Source organism: Anser anser, assembly GCF_964211835.1.
Source record: "Anser anser genome assembly, chromosome: 1".
In the NCBI taxonomy this organism is placed as follows: domain Eukaryota; kingdom Metazoa; phylum Chordata; class Aves; order Anseriformes; family Anatidae; genus Anser; species Anser anser.
The window spans coordinates 134,794,565-134,810,325 of record NC_139720.1 but is presented as its reverse complement, the minus strand read 5'-3'; the positions used below and the strand labels follow the sequence as shown (position 1 = coordinate 134,810,325).

The 15,761-nt window shown below is 34.8% G+C and overlaps 1 protein-coding gene across 25 annotated transcripts in view; it reads left to right on the top strand.

Annotated features, from left to right (window-relative positions):
• Window positions 1-15,761, top strand: part of STS (steroid sulfatase) — a 120,667-nt gene that overhangs the window by 71,836 nt on the left and 33,070 nt on the right. For all 25 annotated transcript variants that reach the window (XM_083829019.1, XM_083829021.1, XM_083829009.1 and 22 more), the window contains 2 exons: window positions 6,893-7,052; window positions 10,308-10,429. In XM_083829019.1, the coding sequence (XP_083685145.1) occupies window positions 6,893-7,052; window positions 10,308-10,429 (282 nt within the window). The remainder of the gene's footprint in view (window positions 1-6,892; window positions 7,053-10,307; window positions 10,430-15,761) is intronic.

Sequence of the window (15,761 nt, the reverse complement as noted above, 5' to 3'; positions counted from 1 at the left end):
AGACATTTTTAACAAAATAAAAATAAATTAAAAGACCTATGCAAACAGCTGAATATACATTTACAGTTTTAAAATACAGTTAATCCTGTTTTATTTTCCACTCTCTCCATCTCTGTATCAGTCCTCAATTTAACATGTATATTAAGCATCATTTGCAAAAGGACAGAAGTGAAAATGATAAATTGACCGCATAATTAGCAATTTTCATACATAAGGATTTATTCATATTAATAGTCTGTACAGTGAGGTGTGTTAAAGCTCTGTACATCTCTGGTGGATTTACTAAAAATCAGATCTGTGAAGTCCATAAATCTCAGGCCCTGATGTAACAATATACCTAAAAAAAAAAAGGAAAAAAGGGCAATATTTATGCTACTTGTGCTCATGTATACATGCACTAGGAATTTGCTTCGTTTGCAAAACTGGGAGACATGCATGTCCTTTCTCCTGTCTGCTAGACAATCTCAGTCACTTACCTTTTTGTATATGAGTTCTTTATGAATGTGAATATGAATCAAGCCACTTAACCCTCTTGTCAGAGCTGGAGCAGTATACTCAGCAATAATTGGTTCTGCCCTAAATCAAAAGCTCTCTACAGCTCTCCACAATTTGTACTCACTAATTTGTCTTGTTATCCAGCCAAATCAGTACCAATAATAAAATTTAAGAGGAGTTTGGAGAGTTAGGCTTGCACTGCAAGACTGAATGCCAAAAAATGGAGACATTGAGAGCTTTATTAGTCTGGATTCTGACTGTGGAACAGTCACCATAAATTTGGATATCCCTTGAAATCAGAAAACAAAGCTAATATAGTGTTTAACCAGTTGCTGTCAATATATAGTCTGGCTTTTCCTTTTCTTAGAAGACATGCGTATATATACAGAAGTGATGGATTAAAACAATGGCCCCTCTTTCCAGTTTCCTTTTTCTGACAGTCAAGATCAGAAGCTTCAGAGGAAGATGCAGGAGCTGTGGTAAATAAAGAAGATCCTTAAGAAAATTTCCTAATCTATAGTATGACCTTGGTCACAAATCTTGACAATTTAGTTTCGACAAAGGCTTTTAGCATTATGCATTTAGCATAATTTTTCACCATATAAATATGAAGGTCCACTTTGAGTTGTTCTAAATTCTCAGCCTAAATTCTTTAGCAATGAAATATATAGTATAGAAGACAGTGCTTTCACTTGTTGCAGATTTCATTGAACATATCCTTGAAGTTTTATATTATTTCCTCTTTGTTAAAGGAGGAATAACTTATTTATATCTTCCTCACCTTGCCTTTGTTTTCTATATTTTTGTTGTCCCTCTTTCACCTTATTAGCACATTCATAAAATAATTGTCTGGTCAGTCTCTCATCAGTCTTATCTGATGAGTTTTCCCTTGCCCCTAATTTCCTGTTCGTTTTATTTTCTTATATGAAATATTTCTAATTGGCAATATATCCTCTTAAAATGGCTTGACAAGTTTTGCCTGTCGGTGTTTACCATGAATATCGCTTTCCAGTTATATACTTCAATTTTTATGTTATCAACTTCATTCTATTTCTGATCTGTTGTCTTTGTACCTTGTTGATTACAGATGTGCTTTAAACTTCAGTCTTTGCATAGGTCATTTTTTTCTTAAGTATAAAAATTAAGTTTACGTTATGAATAACTAAGAACATAGACTCTAGTTCAGTTATTTTTCCTCTAATGTCCATTACACTGAACATATTTATACAGAACTTGAACTTGTGTCTTGTTTCCTCTTGGTGTGAAGTCCATTATCTTTTCTCCTGAATTTGATCAACCTATGATACTCTGTGTCATACTTAGTTTTATGTCTCTCTCCACTTCCAAAATTGAAGTAGTTTTATTAAAATAACAAGGGACTTAGTAAAGAGTTGAATCAAGGTATCTTACTATTGACTTTTTTTCAGGTGTCATAGGCTGCTTGTTTTATCTCTTTGTTTTCTGTCTGTTGGGCACATTTTGATTCATGACAACCTTTTGTCTCCTAACCCATGATTAATATTCCAGAAACTTTTCCTGAAAGTTCCTGACAAAGATCTTTCAAAGGTTTAAATGTAGATACAGCCTCTATAGCAAAAACAATGGCTATTTTAGAAAGAGTTTCTTCCCAGCAGCTCAAGATCTTCTTGCCTGAACTCCTGAAGGACTCTTGGGTGCACACATGATAATATACTTTTTCCTAGCTACTTAATAGTTTTAAACGATCAGTTTAGATCTCTTAGAAATATATTAGTTCCTGTGAACCTGTTGGACCAATAGGTCCTTTAGCAATATTATTTCTTTTGGAAGCTTCTAGTTGATGATACATGGTACATGATGCATGACAAAAACAGTGTTTCTTAGACCTTAGTCCCTCACATTTTAAATCACAACTATTACAGATTTGTGAGAGCTAAACAAAGACCAGAAGAATCCATTCTCTAATATTTTTATTGAAATGTGTACAATTTCATACACTACAGTGGCCAGTTAATTCAGCAATGTTTCTTGAAGTTATTAGTAAACCTTTTCCTTTCTGTAATTCACAGAGAAATCAAACTGACCCTTACTTTGGCCTCAGGAACTATGCTAATGCATATTTAGCAATATTAGTCAGTTTCACTTTTGACTTTAATGAAAGCAGGCATTGACCTTTGCTTCCAATGTACTGTATTTTTATATTTTCTGGAGTGATCCAATTTTTTAAAATAATGCAACCATCTTGTAAATTTGACTGAAGCAGAAAACATCCTGAGAAATAAGTTCATTTATTTAGAAGAAAGATTGAAATGATAATATGTGCACATGAGCTATGTCTATTAGCTTCGGCTGTATAAGAATACTTCAGGTTGAAAATTAACCAAAGAAGTATACAGAAAGAATAGAAAATCAGTATAATAATGAGTGGGCTTGCCATTGAAAACAAATTACTGTTTGGTAGTTTTGTAAGATAAACAATAATAACCAGCTTTGATTGTCAATATTTACAGGCAATTAATTTCCTTGTATTTTTCACTCATTCAAGAGAATAAATAGGTTTGGGAGGCTTTGTTTTTATAAGAAAATAAGAAGGAAGGAAAGGGTAGTATAGTTATAATCCAAGTGATCTAAAGAAGTTCTTTTAAATAGTTTTAATTATTTATCATTTAAAATGCTAGTAGTGTTATACCACAGAATTTTCCTTTATGTATCATCTTTTATACAAGCTCTATTCCCAGAGCTAAATAGCAGTCAATTTAAACCAGAGGGGGAAAAAAATGGAAAAAAAAAAAAAAAAGATATTTTTATAACTAAGATTTTAAATGAGGTTAAAATGGAAATTTGAGATCACGTTTTGGATGACCACAGAGAGTTATGTCTGTACTTTGTCTACTCCTGCAATTTTCATGAGAAGGTGAGCATAGGCTGTTGTTCGATGTAACACTGAAGCGTGCAACTATTCAGAAAGCATAGATAGCTAAGCATGGGGTGCTTTATGCTGTTTAAAGAACATTTTTAGAAGAACTTAAGGGAGCAAAAATAAAATAGAACTACTCTGCTTAGAGTTTGCCAGGCACACAGACTACTAAGTTACTGCTTTTTCTCTTTTTTCAGTGTTTTTGACTCCAAGCAAAATACAAAACTAATGAGTCAGATTTTGAAATATCAAGAGATTTTTTTATTACATAATGACCTTCTGTGGAATTTTTATTTTTCTTCTAATATTTTATCTGTTTGGATGTTTGCTTCATGTTTCAAGCATTAGTGTGAAACCTTGATTTATTTTTTAAGGAAAAAAATGCAGCTAGCTTGAACAGTGTTTGACAGTGAGAGTTTTAATGACAATGCATGTCAAATTATTCATGCTCATTTCATAGGATTAATCAGCTCTAGGAATGTCACTAAACACAGTTCTAATAAAGATGCAAACCATGTGGACATAGATAATAGAAGACAGTCTTCCTCTGTGATCTGTCATTCCTGCCCTAGTTCCCTGCTATTCCTCTATCTTCCTGCTATTCCTCTAACTTCCTGCTGTCTCCTCCAGAGATACCAAAAAATTATGCTCCAAGTAGTCTTTTGAAAGGAAAACAACAGTCACTTCTTCATAGAAATAAGCAAGGAAATGGCCCTGCTGTGGAGTCCATTTTGCTTTTTGTATCTCACAGCAGGGTAGTAGTGATCCCTTTGTGCTTGGGTAATGTGGAAGTTTTCTGTCACTGGTCTGTAATGATTCAGGAAAATTGTACTATGAACTTAGGAACTCTGAAAGTGATTCAATATCTAGGGTTTAAAAGTTGCAGCGTATGTGGGAAAGGGATTCAGCACTTTCTCTGAAATTGTTCCAGATTACACAAGACAGAGATCAAAGCAACAGTAATGAGAATTTATTTAAACAATCCAATCTACACAGTGCTGTTTCTAGCTTCAGACCAGATGTAAGGAAATAAGAGGAATTCACCACTGAAAGCGAGCTATAGTAGTAGATCAGCTCCCAGAGTTTTCTACCTGTCCATATTGTCTGGCCAACAAGCTGTTGCAATGTTTACACAGAACGAGGATCCTACTCATAAACTACGTCATCTCCCTGGGATAATTTTTCACTGAGAAGGATATTGATCTTTTTAGTAAATTAATCTTTTTAATATAATTTTATATCCTTATGCTTTTCCTGGACTGATATTCAGACTTAATTATGCAAGCTCAGCATCATTTTCTGTGATTCATAACTCATTTGGGATATTAACCTTGACACTTTCCTACTGGGTATAACCCACACCTAAATTTTTAAGTGCTAATGACTGTTGTACATAGATAGGCAGAGAGATCTTTTATACAGAAGATGTACACAGTCTCTTGACATCTGTCTGGTTTTTGAACTAACACTATTAACACAGAGTTGGTATAATGTTAGGTGACCACTTCCTGCTGCTAGATGGTGGAGATTTTAAACCTCAACAAATAACACCTGTATAAACATAAATCTATATTTTCTTTAGATATTTATTTTGTAAATCAGATATTTGCAATAATTTAAAGAAAAGCAATTCTTGTATCTCATTTATAACTTTTAGAATAGGTGTCCACGTGCTTTATAGTGAAAATGGAATTGCATTTGATGCAATGACAGGAGTCAATATTTAAGGGTGCTCTAAAAGATGGATCGTCATGTTGAGATCTGAACTTGCGCCGTTTCCCAAAAACAGCTTAAGCAAAGATTGTTGTTTGAAGTAATGTATATTAGAAAGTTTAAATTTTCTAGTGTCAGACTAGATGGTTAATTATATGTTCCTACCTATTCAATATTATGAATTCTGATAAAACCCATGGAAAAAAAGTGTGCAGTAATGTGGTATAACAGAATCACAAGCTAAAAATTTTTCAGCCACAAGAGTATATCTAGATAACTAAAGAGCTATGCAAAAGGTAGTTTTCTCGCTTGAAGTAGCCACTTATCCTATTTATGGACAGTGAAAAAACTTGTAGGGAAAAAAAGGTAGATTCTAAATCCCCCAAAGCAGAAATAGAAAAGTTCATGGAGAAGTCAAAACAGCATGTATGGAAAGATGTGGGCTTGACACTAAAGGTGTTAAAATCCATGTGGTGCATAGAAAGTCTAAGAGGCTGAGGAGACAACTGTTCAAGTACTTCACTGGGATATGTTGTTCTTTCATTTATATATTTATTTGTTTGTACTTGAAATGTGAGACACAGGAAATACAGGCTCATAATATTTGAACTATAAATTGCTATTGGATTCTGTGAGTGGCATGAGTTCAATACGCATATTCCACTGCTTTCAGATATTTCTATTATTGTATAAAACAGCCACAATTTAGATATAAGTACTTGGCCCAGACCACGCTTAACCACATCCCAAACCCATCCATTCACTAGAAATATTTTTTTCAAAGTTTTATTCATTTTAAAGATGAACATGTTTCACAGAGAAGTTGTGGATGCCCCATTCCTGGAAGTGTTTAAGACCAGGTTGGATGGGGCTTTAAGCAACCTGGTTTAGTGGGACGTGTACCTGCCCATGGCAAGGGGATTGGAACTAGATGGGCTTTAAGGTCCCTTCCAACTCAAACCATGCTATGACTCTATAATTCTACTTGTGATAGCTTTTCATAGAGTTGTAACAATCGTATTTTAAATAACAGCATAGATATCATCACAGAATAAACACATTGCCCTTCTCCAAACATGTCTGGATGACTCAGTGGTGTTGGATAGTGTAGAAGCAAAGGAAAGGTCTGCAAAGTAATGTTACGATTAGTCGATAATGCATTTGATGTTTAGTTGGTTTAGAGGTAGAAAAGGTTCTCACAGCATCCTGAGAACTACCATCATTGTAACAAATGTCTTACTAGTGCATATAATTAGACAATTCAGTAACATAGTTAAATTGGTACTTTCTTCTATGTAAAGTTTTTAAGCACCATTTTTAATGAAATATATATTTTTCTGGGTTTATCCCTCAGAGCTCTAGTCATACCTCAATTTATTTTTGATTCTTATTTTTAGTTGCATCTGCATGTATCTGTGACACATGATCTAGACCAAATTGTCTACAAGAATTCCTGCAAGATGCCTTTTTATCTCTTACAACTATTGTTTAATTTCTTTTTAAAATTAAACACATTTTATAAACACTGTCTAATGTATATTAGTAGGTTTACTATAATAAAGATAATAATTGTAGGTAGAAAATCTAGGTCAGTAAATCTAGCAAATTTAAAAAATGTACTTTTAATCAAAAGCTTCTAGCTAGATAGCATGTTTATTATTTGAAAATTGTATCTTGCAGTTTTTTTCTGTGCCTTTGTGTTTGTGTGTGTGTATGTGTGTGTTTTGTTTTGTTTTGTTTTTCCTAAGAAGAAATTGTTCTCTTATCAAACAACACTTTCATTTTCAGGTGGAAAATCAACAAACTGGGAAGGAGGTATTCGTGTACCTGGGCTTCTCCGTTGGCCCGGATTGATACCAGCTGGCACCTATATGGACGAGCCAACAAGTAACATGGATATATTTCCTACCATTGTCAAACTTGCTGGGGCACAGTTACCCTATGACAGGTATACTCTGAACTTAGCTTTGTTCTATAGAAAATCTCATGTGCATTTTGTACATTCTGGTGATAACTGTTAAGACAGAAGTAAAAATGAAAAGAAAAACTAGATTGTAAGTACCTTTTTTTTTTTTTGTAATTACATTTCATGTTGGCATTCTGATATACTTCACAAAAAACATTGTATGTAAACATTGTATGTAAAAGCAGCTTGGCCAGCAGAACAGCTTTTTTGTGCTACTTTATCCCAGTTCATTTAGTGGGCTTCTTTTGTTCATGTTAAATGAAAACTTGAAGTCCCTTCTCCTTACTGTTCCTCTACATCAGTCCTTACTCTATACTTTCTCACATTCCTTAGCCTAATACCAAAATTGTTGAAGTTAAAGTGAATTGTGTAACTAGAAGACAGAAAAAACAAACAAACAAATAAACAGACAAAAAACTCATAAAGCTGGGCACCAGAGAGGGGGTCGGCCATTGGCAATGTGAACAGCAATTAAGACATACATTTACACTGTCATTCTTCAGCAGTTCTTTAACAGTTCTTTACTGTAAATAAATGCAAAATAAAAATAAAAATGCTTGAAACCTGCCATTTCGTAAACAGCTAGGTATTAACTGAGGCTGAACTCAGTATCAAGCACTAATTACTGACCCTTACTTTCTCTGTTAACAGTTTTTGTTTTTTATTTTTTCTGATATCATTTGTAAAGATCAGCTCTGTGGCTAGTTCAGAGCATGGTCATGCAAACAGTTATGTCATCTGATGTGATAAGCCTGCAGGGAAGGGAACAAGCATCAGGCAACTACAGAGTGAGAGTACCACCAAAAGCAACATACCATCAAGTCGCAGCCTAGAATTATTTACTAAAAGCAAAAATGAATTTATCAGAAAAGGCTCTGTTCTACATGAATGAAGATGGTAGAAACAAGACCTGCAAGTGTAAATTATTTTTAATTTTACGAGTTAAACCTTGGCCTGCTTAGTATAACAAAACAAATCAAAAAGCTACCCTTTTCTTACAATTTATTGTTCTCTACTAAATGAGTGAAAATAATCTATTACAGAGTTTAGCAGCCTGATGAAAAAAAAAAAAAAAAACACTAGGCTTATAAAATTAATGAGTTTTACTGACACTTGCACATCCCAATGTTTTATCTTGTTCAGGAGATACATAGTCTCATCAGCAAGGTGGCTCCACCTAAACTCTGTTGCCATCTGAGTTCAATATGTGGAGAAACCCACTGCTACACTTTTTGTACACATCTCCCATGCACAAACAGCTTTTGAGTACAAAGAATCCAGAATCCACATGGAGAAGACCAGTCGTGAGCAGAGACACTCTGCTAATGATGATCTATGGAGATTCTGCAGGAAATGGCAGGGCAGGACATGTGTAAGGAATGAGAAATTAGTCGTGCACTGAGACATCCCCTACAAGCAGTAACTGTCGAACCTAAGCAGTTTAAACTATCCTTACTGAGGGCAGATCTTATGCACTTCATTTTCATATTCCTTGGGTGAAGACTAAGCACTGATGTTTTATTTTGATCTCTTTGCTAGAAATCCCAATATATTTGTGTAACTTCCACTTTCAAGTTTCTCCTCACTGATTCTTCTTCTGTGTAGACTATATGCCATAATTATTGTTTCATGGTAGGTCTGAGTGAGATGCTGTGGACTAGCTTGAATCATACATAGAATACATACCTACATATACAGAATCATCTAGGTTGGCAAAGACCTTCAAGATCATCTAGTCCAACCATCAGCCTGACCTTTCTAGTCCCATCACTACACCACATCCCTCAGTGCCACGTCCACGCATCTCCTAAATACCCACAGGGATGGGGACTGCCCAAGGCAGCCCAGCTAGAAGCGCTTGACAGTGGGGCCATCCTATTCCTTCAGTGCATTCTTCCTGAAAAATATGAGAAATTACTCCAACTAGGATTCAGTCACTGGGAGGGAGCAAGTTAAAGGGGGATGGAGGAGGTGCTCCTTGTAAAAGAAGAAAGATAGGTCATCAGAAAGAAAAGGCTTAGGTATACCCCTAAAACAAATAGATATGGCTATATGAGAGTACTGTTGACATATTACTGGAGACAACGTTTTCCCCATCAAAAGTCTGTAGAACAGAATGTATGCAATAGACATACAGACGTCCTACACTCAGCTTGACGATGACCAAGCTTGCAGGGGCAAAAGTCAGGAAAGAAAACATGACAGACTGAAAGTGAGAAAGATCCTCATTCAACAGACCCTACAGCCAGGGTTGCATCCGGAAAGCAGAGTTGGACAACACTGCTTTACAAATAACAGTCTCGTTTCCTAATACTGTCTCATAGTAATTAAGCTAATGTGAAACAGGTTGTACATAGTAATGTAAATTACAAATAGACACTTAGGGATTTAAAAGTTTCAAAAATGTTTTTACAAGATGTTGCTCAAAATACTTAAAAAACAATTACCTGATGATCTGTATGCCAGCAGAAATTAGCATCCTATGAAACTTTTTGTAAAACTTGTAATTCACACCATGTCAAAAATGCAGATTGTGATTTCTTCCCCATCAACTGATTCCAGCTATTTGATGGCTTCGTATATGGAAACATTTAAATGACTTGCTTATTATATAACACCATTTCAATGTAAATTGACTTACTCCTTCAAAACATCATCAAAATTGTCCAGCAGCAGATAGAGAATTTATATATATATATATGTATGCATGTGTGTGTAGTTGATAAACACATATTTAAACATAGTTCATTTTCAACTTTAAAATTACTAGTTCTGTGTTAAATTCTAGCATGCATAATTTATTAGACAGAGTTCTTGCCATTACTTCTGGGGATGCAAACACAGCACAGCAGAGATTTTTCTGATCTTAGAGTTACTTCAGCCAGACTGCTTCCAAGCAGCTTGAGCAGGTATATGCGTTTATACCTGGAGGACTGTGTTCTAGCAATTCACTCACATATGTCTGATTACATTCTCAGCAAGAAAAGAGAAAAGTGGGATGAGGAAGCAACCACTCCTAATGGCAAAATATAAAATTAATGTTTCCTTAAATAATGTAAAAACCAAAGGGGAAGAGCACCTGAACAGTTGTTTTTTTTTTCCAAATTGATCAACTGGAAGTGACCATTCAGATCATAAGATGTAGATTTATTGTTTTAAGAAGTGGAAATGCAGAGTTATATTTTTCAGAAAGGGGAGTTTTGGTTTATTCTGACTTTGAAATGCTTTCTTACTCAGAATTATTGATGGACATGATCTGATGCCCTTACTTCAAGGAAAAGTTACCCGATCCAAGCATGAATTTCTCTTCCATTACTGTAATGCATATTTAAATGCAGTACGCTGGCATCCAGGAAATAGTAAGTAAACTTGTGTGTTCAAACTTTAACTATTTCATATAATTTTTATTGCAGCTTGAAAAGAATCAGGAAAAAAAAAGAAAAAAACAACAAACTTGTACTATAGTAACAAATAAGTTGTTTAAAACATCTCTCCATTTTCCTTCCGTTTCACTTTTTCTAGAACACACCTATTCACAGAGCCATTTTACTGTTTGACATTAGTTTGTTGCTATGCATTAATGTTACATATCAAGACAAGAGATATCTATAGTATCTGAAGTTAAAACTTATCTGAAAAACAGTCTATTTAGTAGTCAATGTTAACTGTTACACCTTCCTAAAAATGTACAGGTAATAGCATGGTTTGTTGAGTAACAGCACAAGTATGACACCAACCTGTCTATTTTTGAGATAGCGAAGTACAGAACTATCACTCTGATAGCATATATACTATCATATCAGAGATATCAGATAGTATATACTATCATTAGTATAGACTAGTCAAAGTCAAAATTATACCATAGATTATTCAGTAATATAGGAGACCTTTTCAGACTTTTTTTGAACTGAATAAATCCAATTGGTAGTCTAAAGAAGAAAGCATTGCCCACTGATCTGCTCCTTTTTAACCAACAGCTTACTGTTTCTGGTAGTAACTTCCACATTAATCAAATGTTTCCCTTTCCATAAAAATCTCTGGGATGAATGAAGTTGAACATGTTTTTCTCATTTCAGCTGACACTCAAAGTGATGACTTATGTTACAGTTTAAAAATGATGATTTGAAACAAGCTTTTGATGTAGCATTTTTGGCTTTAAGTACTTTGGGAAAGGACTTAATACTTAATTTGCAAACTTAAAATTAGTTGGAAACTTGGTCTTTTTGGTCATCTGCAGGCTCACTCTCTGCCTTAGCCTTTTAACTTGGAGAAATTAAAATATTACTTATAACAGTCATTTACCAGACCATTTTGTGTCTTGAGGTTGTGTGAAATTATTCTGCTTTGTTAGGAGAGAAGTAGATAGAGCTGCAGGCAGGCAGAGAAGATTTTCGTCTCACTAAAACACCTTTGCAAAATAAAGTACCCTTTGCCTGAGCAACGGGTCAACTTGTTTATTTACTGAAGGGAAATTTAATGGGAAAAGAAGGGGAGCAATGATGAGGGACTTGTCTATTATATTTACTGAGTGGCAACAATGTACATTGTGATTTTCCCTTTATCCTACTTCTAGAGCAAGAAAAAATCTAAAGCCCATTCATACTTTGGCAATAACATTTTCATAACACTGGGCTGATTTCTGTATGGAAGTGTATTTGAAATGCCACCTTGTCAGCCTGCTATATAGTGTGAGAGTAGGCAACAGCTAAATATTCATCTCCACTCTCTTTTGTATCAGTCCCCTGGGAGTGCTCAATGTCTGCTTCAGTCTTGTTCAATCAGATCTTCAGAAATGCCTTTTCCACGTAGACAATACAATCATGTTTGTAAATATATTTGTTGCAGTCAGCTAAAGTTTTGCCCCTGTTTATCTCTTTCCTATGTTTTATTGCTGTATAGAGATAAATATATTTTCATTACAGCTCTATGCACCTGATACTATCAGCATTGCTGTAAGTACTCATGTGGAAAAATGAGTATGGTTGGTTTTTCTTCCGATATCTCAGCAGCTCTGTATGAAGCAACTGATAAGTTCAAAGTGTATTATATTACTAGTTAGTGTGTTATTGTCCTCTAGCCTCCCCCCACAGCTCTTTACAGCTAATCGCAGAGTCCACTCACAGGAACTACTTCTTGTACTATGAAATGATATTATATTTTAGTATATGAAAATGAACAGAAAGTAGAAATACAATACAATGCACTTTTTTTTTTCCCCTGGAGAAGCCATTATTTCAATCATTTAATTCAAACCATTGCAGAGCTTTTGCCAAGCAGCAAAGAACTAAATTAGAAGTATCCTATGGCAACAGTTCATTCCCTATACTTAGGAACACATCCAAAAAAAAATTGATGAGGTCACCTTCATTAAAGACAGGCTGGAGAAGTGAACAATTTTCACTTAAACTCAGAATGCTAGTATGATTACTTGCAAGGATATAAGGCTTCAAGGTTCAGGTAGATCTAATTACCATTCCTAAATAACATGTATCCTGTGCCTCACATACTTTATGGCCTCAATAAGTACCACATTCATCCATAAACACATATAATTTCCAGTATCCAGAAGTGTCTGTAGGATCTCTCATCTTATAATTGCCGATGACTGTAGTCAAGCCAATAGCACTCAATTCACAGAAGACCACCAGAAACATATTCTTAATATTAAAGATACTCTTGAAGGCAATTCCTTATATAAGAAAAAAAAAAGAAAAAAGAAAAAAAAAATAAAATTTGTGAGAAAAACATCATCAGGAATCATTGTGCAGTGCATTGTACATTCTGTGCAGTGTAAATTGTCTTTTAAGCCGGGAAAGATTTGTGGTGTCTTTGATCTGTACTCCCCAGATAGTTAACTATATTGATTTCTGCTACTTTGGAATTGTGTAAAAACATTCTACCTATAGATTACGCCTGTACATATGGGCCAAATGCTGACCAGCTCTGCCTCTCAATAGGTCTGAAGTCTCTCAAAAGGCTTAGTGGAAGACACTGTGATCATGTGGAATTAATAACCCCAACTATGTTCTGTGTCTTCTGTACTTATGTGGTGAATGGCCCTTGTTAGAAGGACCCAACCATCTGATCATAGAATCATAGAATGTCCTGGGTTGAAAAGGACCTTAAAGATCATCTAGTTTCAACCCCCCCCTGTTCTGGGCAGGATTGCCAACCACTAGAGCAGGCTGCCCGGAGCTGCATCCAGCCTGGCCTTGAATGCCTCCAGGCATGGGGCATCCTCAACCTCTCTGGGCAACCTGTTCCAGTACCTCACTACCCTTTGAGTGAAAAACTTCCTCCTTATTTCTAACCTAAATCTCCCGTCTTAGTTTAAAACCATTCTCCCTTGTCCTATCACTATCAACACATGTAAACGGGCATTCCCCCTCCTGTTTATACACTCCCTTCAAGTACTGGAAGGCCGCAATGAGGCCTCCCTGGAGCCTTCTCTTCTCCAAGCTAGACAAGCCCAGTTCCCTCAACGCTTCTTCGTAGAACAGGTGCTCCAGCCCTCTGATCATCATCTGACTACATTATAGACTGCTGTTCCCTTCTTCATCAAATGCGTAATTTCTATCAATTTTAAAGATGCTTTTTTGTTTGTTTGTTTGTTTTTTTTTGAATCACAAAACAGCAACATAGAAAAGAAGCTTACAACTTCTAAGGAAAATATTATTTATTCATTAACTAAAGCACAATCCATTCTAAATAAATGGAAAAAGTGCATATATTGCGTATATGCACCTATTAAGGCATATATTCTTATATTTCTTGCTATATTTCTTTTCTAGGAAGTTTTAGTCTATATGACAGATTCAGCTTGTATATTTCATTTTTTTTCCTTAGATACTCAAAGTGTATGTTTAGCTTTGACCCGAAGGAAAAATTGAGAGGGGAGCAAAAGTTCTGCATAGTCAATTGGTCCCTTGTTGCCTCCATCACTCTACGGTTCCTTTAGTAACTATATCTTTGACATTGTTAGATTTCCATTGTGTGCTTCACTAGAAAAATGAAAAATAGGCTTTGGTTTAATTTTTAAATCTTAGGCTATACAATATGAAACAGACAAATTTGGTGTAGCTGAAATGTATAGTACTTGCACACCTTTCCTTTGCTAACATACTTTCAAAGTCTGACTAAGCAGGTGTGCTTCTCACATCACTCAGGGAAGGTCAGAAACTTCAAAGTGAACAGATAACCATTGCTGAATATTTTACATCTATATGTTTAGAAGCTAAGCATCCCTCATAACCAAATCAATGCTCATCTTCATGAAAACATGTTAGTTGAGTCAGTTACAGCATTCATTCCCCTTCATCAGTCCTCTGAAGGAGCATTAGATTATGTGTGCTACATAATGCTCTTCTCAACCGACATTTCAAAATTTAAGCCTTATCCTTTCTAGAGAGATGTCAGAAAAAAAATAAAAAATCTCTCCCTTTCTTCTGCTCTCCTTCTGTCTCAGCCACAGAAAACAGACTAACAGCATTTTCTTCTTCATCTCTCTTTGATTCACTTGCATTTTGCCTGATACTGAAAAATAATGTACATTCTTCTTGACATTCAGAATTAAAAAAGGAATGAAATATCAGGCAATTTTCGTTGCTCATGATTCATATTTCTCTCATAGACACGTGTATGCTGACACTTGCTATCAGTGCCTTGAAAACAAATAAGACATATAGTCCTAGTTCTTGGAGGATGACTTCCTGTTATTTTGAATCCTTTGAAACCAATTTAATTGATCAGTTATGTATACAGAGTGGAAGACATGTTCAAACAGTGTCAGCAAAGTACTGTGATTTCCCATTATCAATGCATATTCTCCATGGTTTCCTGGAGTACCATATAAGTACTAATATACAAAAGCAGCATCTGTGAAAATATAAAATAAAATAAAATTAGCTTTTCTTTCTCCCTACTCTGATGATTAAATAGGTTTAAACATTTACATTTAAAACAAACCAGGTGTAGGTTCTGCCTTGACTTTAAGTTGAGCCACCCAGAGTTTTATATAGCACTCTGTTAGTTGTGCATGTCAGATTATGCTTTGGCCTAATTTAACTCTGATCACATGTTCTTCTGCTTGTGCAAGAAGACTAGTACTTGTGTACTTGCTAAAGTTATAATTTAACATAACTGCACACTAAAAAAAAAAATAAAAAAATATCAGGAGCTCTGTCTCCAGAACATTAGTGGCATATGAATCAGTACTATTAAAAATGCATTGCTATGACAACTTAATTATAAGGAGAGAATTCATCAGATAGAGAGTGAATCTACAGTTGAATGGAACTATTGCATCTTTCAGACTCCTCTGATTGTGCGCAAAATTTTAATTTGATAAGGAGGAAATATATTGTAACCCTTCATAATAAACATTGAAAAACCTAATGCACTACAGTTTGTATTAGAAAGAAATAATAAAATTCACAGTATTTTGGTACTACCAATAAAAATGCAATAATATTTCTGATAAATGCTACAGTGGCTGTACTAGCAGCACTTTGCATTTTCTATTTCAAAATGGATTTCATTATTCAGTAGAAACTTTTTATTCTAAGAAAAGGAGGAATAAAAAATGTAATACATGTTTTTGTTTTTATAAAAAATGTTTAGTGAGTTGAGTAAGGTTAATTAAAAAAATCTTCTGTACTAGGAAGTGATTTAAAAATGCCATTTAAGAATTAT